The following is a 7,803-nucleotide window of genomic DNA, read 5'->3' as shown; positions in this document are numbered from 1 at the left end:
GGTTTTTTTAGCATTTTATTGAATAAGCACATCAGCAAGTAAAAGGTTAAGAAATATCTACACAGCTTCCTAGAAATAACAGTCTACAAATCCCTCCTTAGTTATCTTTAACCATCTGGTTTTCATATTTCTCAAGCACCTTAGCCAGGTTTTCCCCCCCTTCTGTGATTTTCCCATTCTGATTATTTTAATAAATAATGGACACCACAGGCGATCCTAGGGAAAAATCCACGTCTCAACACTGCATAACTGGACAACTAAGTTCACTGGATGTCATCATCATCAAAGAGATCTTCAAAATCTAGTCAGAAAGATAAGATGAGGTAAAATTAACCTTAGAAGTCTCAACTGTTACACATACTCAAGTACAGTTCATTATTTGGTTTAAAGACAAATTAAAAAGGTGAATTAGGTAAATGAGACTTATTGCACCATCAGTTATTACAAATGTAACATGAGGGTGGGAAGAGACAGAAGAAAGACAGGCAGACACATACATATGTCCTCTATCACACACAAATTAAATAGCTTCACTTGTACAATACAAGCATTACAATTAAATCAATAGAAGCAAAATAAAGCTTCAAATGAGAGCTTTCATAAACATATTATGCAGCCACCACATTCAGAGTGGATCAGTCATAATTCCCTGACTCCAGAACTAAGGAAATACAGGCTTTATGCATGCAGCAAGTCTCAAATGAGACACTCCTGCAGAATTATGGCTTTAGGTCACAGTATCCAGGCTCCCACATAAAAGCTGTTTTAAGATTGACACATTTGTGATTTGCTGTAAAAACCCTTTCTTAAAAGCATCTCATTGCTGTGAAGGTGTGAATAACATTTCTCTGTCAGAGTTCATCTCAGACTGGTGACATGTGGCCGGCTAGGCACAGCCTTTGTAGTCATCTTTGGGAAGTACTCATGAACTACTCTGCTTCGTATCTTCTTTGTATACAAAGCACAAACTAACAACATAACTGATATCAGATATTTTATCTTATAGAAGGCAGCAAACAGTGCCATACAATAAACTGAGGATCAAACTTCATTTAGAAGAGCCTTAAGCTACCATAAGAACGTGATACCACAGCTTGATGGCAGAACTTCATGGAAATATTACTCCTGAATATGCTGTCTCCAACAAAGAGCCAAGTCCCTTAAAACTATTCAAAGGTATATTAATGCTGAACTTCCTTTTTCACCTGTGTTTTAAGTCTTGAGCAACATAAGAAACCTAAATGATTTCAGAATAGGTCTGTGGCATCAACACCACCACAGCCATCAGATTTTCTAACACACCTGAAATATACTGTTGAAATGTTTAAATATACTTCTTCAGATGGATTAAGAAAATACCTTAGTAACTAAGAGTAAGATGCTGTATATTCTATCCCTATGCAGCCAAATACATCACTCTTCTCTCTAAAAGCAGCTGTATATGCTTATATGCTTCCAGATAATTTACAGATGCAGAAAGCATATAAACCCCAAAGTTTTAGTCTGCTTTGGATACATGTGCATGCATACCTTCAGCAATATGAGAATTTTCTATAAAGTAGGAACACCCAGAGGCAAATGTGCAAAGCTCAGCCTACATTTTAACATGCATTTACACTGTTTAATAGAAACTATTAGAGATAAGGAAGGAGTTTTTCCCTGTGAGGGTGGAGAGGCACTCGCACAGGGTGCCCAAAGAAGCTGTGGCTGCCCCATCCCTGGCACTGTTCAAGGTCAGGTTGGATGGGGCTTGGAGCAACCTGCTCTAGTGGAAGGTGTCCCTGCCCAGACAGGGGTTGGAAATGGATGAGCTTTAAGGTCCCTTCCAACCGAAGCTAGTCTATCAGTCTATGCGAAGAGAACAAGGCATTGTTCCTTGTAGTAACTAACATGCTAAATCGCCTAAAGCCTCCAGGAGAGGAGAAACACCCACACCATCTAACACTGAAACTGATGCTACTCACTATAAGCGTGGTTACAAAGACCTTCAGCGATTACAAAAGACACAGAATTAGGGAAACACCCAGCGAGGTTTGCTGTGATCACCTCAACTTTCCGCACCCGTTACCATGCAGGCCCAAAGCGTTACCAGCCGGGCAGGCTCTGCGATGCCCCGCTATTCCCCACCCCGGAGCGCAGCGGCCCTTACCGTTAAAGAAGTCGGCGTGCACGGCCTTCTCGTTGGCGGCCAGGTCCATAAGCAGCCCGGTGCTTCCCCCTGCCTGGGAAACAGGCGCTGAAGAACAAGACCCCACCAACACCCGCTCCTGACGGGCGGCCCCTCCACTTACCCACTCGCACGCAGCCCCGGCAGCTCCCCTCCCATCCCCTCACCCATCCTCACCTCATCGAGGTCCACATAAGGACCGGCGCCCTCAGGGAACATCTCATCCACCGCCGGCTTCATGACAACACCCCAACTCACACACTACCACTCTACCTCTTCCGGCCACACAGCGCCTACTTCCGCTTTAAGCCGGCCAGCGGAGCGACACTCTGCGCGCTTGGAGGTCTCGCGTCTCTCTGGTAACACGGGGGGAGGGCCCAGCCGTTGCCATGGCGAGGAGGGCGGGGGAGGCAAAGTGGCGGAGCTTGATGAAGTACGCAAGCCTGAGGTGAGGGAGAATCATAGACCCACAGACTGGTTTAGGTTGGAAGGGACCTTGAAGCTCATCCAGTTCCAACCCCTGCCACAGGCAGGGACACCTTCCACCAGACCAGGTTGCTCCAAGCCCCTGTGTCCAACCTGGCCTTGAACACTGCCAGGGATGGGGCAGCCACAGCTTCTCTGGGTACCCTGAACTTCTTCGTTAGAACTAACCTAAATATCCCCTGTTTTATTTTGAACCCATTCCACCTTGTCCTGTCACTGCAGTCCTTGATGAAGAGTCCCTCCCCAGCATCCTTGTAGTCTCCCTTCAGATACTGGAAGGCTGCTATGAGGTCTCCATGCAGCCTTCTCTTCTCCAGGCTGAACAGCCCCAACTTTCTCAGCCTGTCTTCATATGGGAGGTGCTCCAGTCCCCTGATCATCCTCGTGGCCTCCTCTGGACCTGTTCCAACAGTTCCATGTCTCTCTTGTCCACAGAGCTGGACACAGGACTGCAGGGGGATATCCCCCGAGCAGAGCAGAGAAGAATCCCCTCCGATCACCTCCCGGTCATGCTGAAATAGTGTTGAGCTAGCCAGGGGCTGCTAAAAGGACACCAGTGATGCTGGATTTGCAGCAGGAAGATCAAAACTTATCCCAGGAGAAACTATGCAAATATCTGTCAACGTTCAGGAGAACTGCCTTGTTTTCAGTAGATAATGACTGATGAACAAAGCGTGAAGGGCTCCAGAGGAGGAGAACATCCTCAGACCAAGAACATAGATGTTATTAGCAAGAAGTTGGCAATTAAACTGAATTTTAAGGTATCCTGGAGAGGACTTGAGATAAGAGAGCCTTCCTTATGGAACACGTGCAGTAAAATAAGCCCAATACTGTGTCTTTAAACAGAGAATATAAGAGCCAATGATTGTAGATCACAGAAGCCAGCATCAGATGTGCTTGATTTGCACAAATGCACCACTGCACAACCTATACAGAATAAATAACGTCTCCTTCTAAACAGACTTACAGTGTGTTTTGTGAGTTCTCTTTCAAACAGGCAACACCATTATACTGCAGTGGATGTGGCTGTGAGTTACACTGGTGGTCCTTCCAGCCACCAAAGTCATTGGACTGGTGTTTAAGTACTATATGCACAGAGAACAGTCTCCTGGGTCAAGGCTGTGAGCATTACGTGTAAAAAATCACCCCAAACCACACAACAGAATCAAAGGATTTATTGATTTCGTTCAAAGCACAGATTATGAGAAATAAAAGGTTAATTTAAAGCATGACCTGCTATGGGTGAGTGCTGTGAGTATTAATAAGTGGCTAAGGGATGCTTTTGCTGGCAGCTGTGTATTCACTTAACCATTTTTGCACCAGCTTTAGCAAAAAGCAGTTAGTGTTCATGGTTGGGCACATGGTAGCCAAGGTGACTCCCAAAAGGGAACTGGGAAAAGAAGGCTCTGGCCATTTCATCGATCCTGTTGTAGGCTCCCAGGTTCCGGAAATACTCCACATAGGACCAGAAATCACTGGATGAGAAGGGCCAGTACAGCAAGGCTACAGATTCCTGGTAGGGATCTTAGAGAACAATAAAAACACTGCAGATTAGTGTAATACAAAGCATTTTTGTTGAAAGCTTGGGGGCTGGGAGCCAATATGGTTTGGGACTGTGGATTCCCTTGGGGCTTGTAGGTTCCTTGTGGGCTCCTCTGGCAGGAGAGAGGAGGGTGGAGCCATTGACCTGCTCTCTGTTCTGGTTGCACCAGGAATGACAAAGTGGGACAAGACGGAGAGCAGGGATAAAGGGGCACCATCAGCATTTGGGGCAACTGAAGATGTGATGGAGCTGCTTGAATTTCTAGAAGGCTGCTGGTTATTTAAAAGCAAGGAGCAATTGCAACTGAAAGCCATTTTTCCTCATTCCACACCATTTTATCTGCCCAACATAAAAACATAAGGAATAAGGCACCATCACATACACTGTGCCCCTGCTCTGCCTGCAAGTTCCTAGAGCCATGGGAAAGGGCCATGCAGATGCTCCCCTGCCACCTCCACACAAAGGCAACTTGGCTGAGTATAGCACAAGCTGGGGGTGAAGGATTCTCCATGTTATCCCAGGAACTAGGTCCATGCTGGCCTGACATTGAAGAGCTGTGCTTCTTCTCAGAAGGCCATACGAAATGGCCTAAAGAAATGGAGAGGAAAGGCATTGCCACTGGTAAGACAGCCTTTGTGTCTGTTTCAGGAAATGGGAAATACCCATTGAAACAAGATTTCAGATTCCTCAGGAAAACAAAATCCATTCCCGAAGTGCAGGAGCTAACCGCTCTTTAGCCCAAATCTGGGCAAACACAGAGGCATATGTAAAAAGTAAACACTAGCTGAGACCACATAGCACCCAACGTTTCTGTGCAGCAAAGCTAAACCCGGTATTCTTATTTGATTTAAAGCCCATTTGAATAAATAGGAGGCATTTCACTCACCAGGCTCAGATTGGGAACAGGGTCTTTAGTGGGAATTAAGCAATCTTATTGTCAGACCTTAATTTTATGCAGTGAAGTTTGCAGCATACAGACACAGATGGCATATAACAGATCAAATGAACCAGCCAAATACTGTCTGCAGAGGAGAATTCAGTGTTTATACCGGCTGACCTTAGATTCACTTTGCAGTCAGCTGCTTGGCCCAGTGTGAAAGAAAGCCATAATTGTTGATAATGAGAGCAACAGGACTCTGCCTGAACAAGGTTTTATTTTTAGATTGACACAAACTCTCATTCCTTAGAGGTTGCTGCAGAAATATTTGCTGTGCACAAATGTAATAGCACCCTTAAACTTGTGAGAACATAGATGATGCATTCAGAAAGTTCTTAGGGAGACATAATAGAGCATACGGCACAATGTTTTGAATTCAAAGTAATTACATTAGCCCTTATTCCATATGCATGTGTTTCTGCTGTACATATCTGTTATCATACTCTCTCTGCAAGTTTGTATCTGTGCACTTGGGATGCTTCCGGCTATCCTGCTAGTAACTGAGATGAACATCAGCAATAGCAGTACCTGGTTATTACAGATACTTCTATGTAACTCCGTTATCATAAAGAATTCTGTCTAAAAACACCAGAGAGAGGTGAACTGCCATAATTATCAGAAAGCCAATGGAAACATCATTAGGATGCTGAGCATTTTTGTAATCAAAGGCAAACAGTAATCCAATGGACTAATCACACAAAGTGACATGAACCACAGGGCAGCTGTGCTAAGGGATTTATTCCAACATTTCTTTAATTGGATTTGTGGCAATTTCTAGATCTTAAGCTTTTTGTGGTAGCAGTCAGTATTTCTTGCCAATGAACAGACACACATACAGTACTACTGCTCAGGATAAACAAAAATCTCAGGTGTCTAATACGTTTATATGTCTGGTGCTTTCCAGTTGTGGTTTCGTAAGACAGAATTAATGAGCTGACAATAATCCATATTTGTTTTAAGACTGCAAATATATTAGGTCTAATATTAGGCATTAATATTTCAATTTTTTTTTCATAAGTTTTAAAGACATTTCTAAGAATTCACTCTTCTTTCTCCACCAGAACTGGATGAAAGCACTCCCACAGCCCACTGAGGTTAGTAAAGTTCCTGCCAAAATTGCTTCTGGGGATCAGGTCTGGGAGTTACAAATGACTCTCATAATTGTTAGTGACACAAAGGAAGGAATAACACATTAAGAATTACCATCTCCATTCTGGAGTGATCGGGCATCTGTAAATAAAGAAGAGACCATCAGTACCAGCTCCTGCACAGAAGGACTTGCTGTAAATAAAAACTTTGCTGCATAGCCAGAAGCTTACAAGTTCTCCAATGCACACTCAGGACCCTCTGTATAACCAGACTTGTTTCCTCAGCAGCTGAATAATGAACTCCCCATTTGCAGTCACCCAGTGCTACAAACCAAATACTCTTGACTAACAGACAGAGCAGTTGAGATTTATACACTAGCTCTATCTGATGCTAAACAGAAGATCCTGTATTAGTAGCAATATTTCAGTCTACTTGAAAAAGTTAATGAGAATGAATTTAGCAGTAATCTTACCTGTGAGCATGTTCATCAGCATACAGAAGAGAAATAAGCCCACAAATGTCATCTTCTCTGCAAGATATTGCTCGTGTTTCTGAAAAATAATCTAAACACCTGAGGATTACTACGAGAGATTAAGAATTATGCAAAGTCTATTGTTTCTTCTTTAATTAGAAGAAGATGTTCCAAACTAGATCCTAAGTATTAATTAAGGCATAACAAGATCCAATTACATTTCCTTGTTGTTTCTGAACTGCAATGCAGAGTATTAAAAGAACCACAGTCCTGAAGCATGTACTGGTATTTTATTATTATGTGGCATAAATCCAAAAGGCTTCTCTGAACTGAAATGAAATTAAGTGTCTTTGGAAATGTTTTATTTTGTGGTTAATTTAATTGCACTCTAGAAATTACCTCTCTCTTTCCCCCTTCCTTCTTCTTCTAGTAGTAACTGACTGTAGCTCCAAGTCAGCTACAAACTCCAAAAGGATTTCAATTGCTGTAAAATAGCAGCACTGTTTAAAGGAGGGTGGGCAGAAAGGAGAGAAACGTCACCGAATTGCTACACCAATCTGATGTTGTCTCCTTCAGGTAAAGGGATTTTAACTGCTCACATTTGCATTATATTTCTGCACCGTCCCTGGGAGAGACAGTGGACAGTTTCTGAGAGGAAATCAGAATCAACTTTGGCGATAATACTTTTGTGTTTTGAAGACAGAGGGAGAACATGCAGAAGCAATTTCAGAGATTATTACCTTTGCTGACCTCCTGCTTGTATTTCTTTCTGCCTCTCAAGAAAAAGTAGATTTTAAGAAATGTTATTTGAACAAATTGCTAAGAGGTTACTGAGTTCCCTCTCCAGCTGAGTCAGAAAACCCTCACGCACTTGACACTGATTTATGTTTTTACTTGGGATCCCTAAAACATAGATCTTCAAGTGTACATAGGCACCACTGAAATCAATTGGCTTACATTAAGCGAAGCAGTAGGTCCCCAGTGGCCACAGCCATGCTGGTGGTGCAGGCACTGCAGCCTTCAAAGAGGGTGCATTGGAATGCATTTTCACATTATACTGATTTCCTGGACGGATTCCTCTCCCAGTGCCAAGGAGGTGCTTTGGGTTC

General features: G+C 43.3%; 2 protein-coding genes across 2 annotated transcripts; both read right to left on the bottom strand.

Annotated features, from left to right (window-relative positions):
- Positions 1-2,470, bottom strand: COPS9 (COP9 signalosome subunit 9). The gene is made up of 3 exons (XM_013130271.3): positions 2,345-2,470; positions 2,150-2,222; positions 1-301 (listed from the first exon to the last, which is right to left on the bottom strand). Exons 1-3 carry the CDS (start codon positions 2,405-2,407, stop codon positions 264-266), a joined length of 174 nt encoding a protein of 57 aa, XP_012985725.1. The 5' UTR covers positions 2,408-2,470; the 3' UTR covers positions 1-263.
- A 1,522-nt stretch (positions 2,471-3,992) lies between these two features.
- Positions 3,993-6,779, bottom strand: OTOS (otospiralin). Its single transcript, XM_005153947.3, has 3 exons — positions 6,695-6,779; positions 6,337-6,363; positions 3,993-4,177 (listed from the first exon to the last, which is right to left on the bottom strand). Exons 1-3 carry the CDS (start codon positions 6,744-6,746, stop codon positions 3,993-3,995), a joined length of 264 nt encoding a protein of 87 aa, XP_005154004.2. The 5' UTR covers positions 6,747-6,779.
- Positions 6,780-7,803: the final 1,024 nt, after the last annotated feature.

This window comes from Melopsittacus undulatus, chromosome 6 (assembly GCF_012275295.1).
Source record: "Melopsittacus undulatus isolate bMelUnd1 chromosome 6, bMelUnd1.mat.Z, whole genome shotgun sequence".
NCBI lineage: Eukaryota > Metazoa > Chordata > Aves > Psittaciformes > Psittaculidae > Melopsittacus > Melopsittacus undulatus.
Note: the sequence above shows the minus strand (reverse complement) of the source record. Positions and strands in the feature narration are given on the sequence as shown.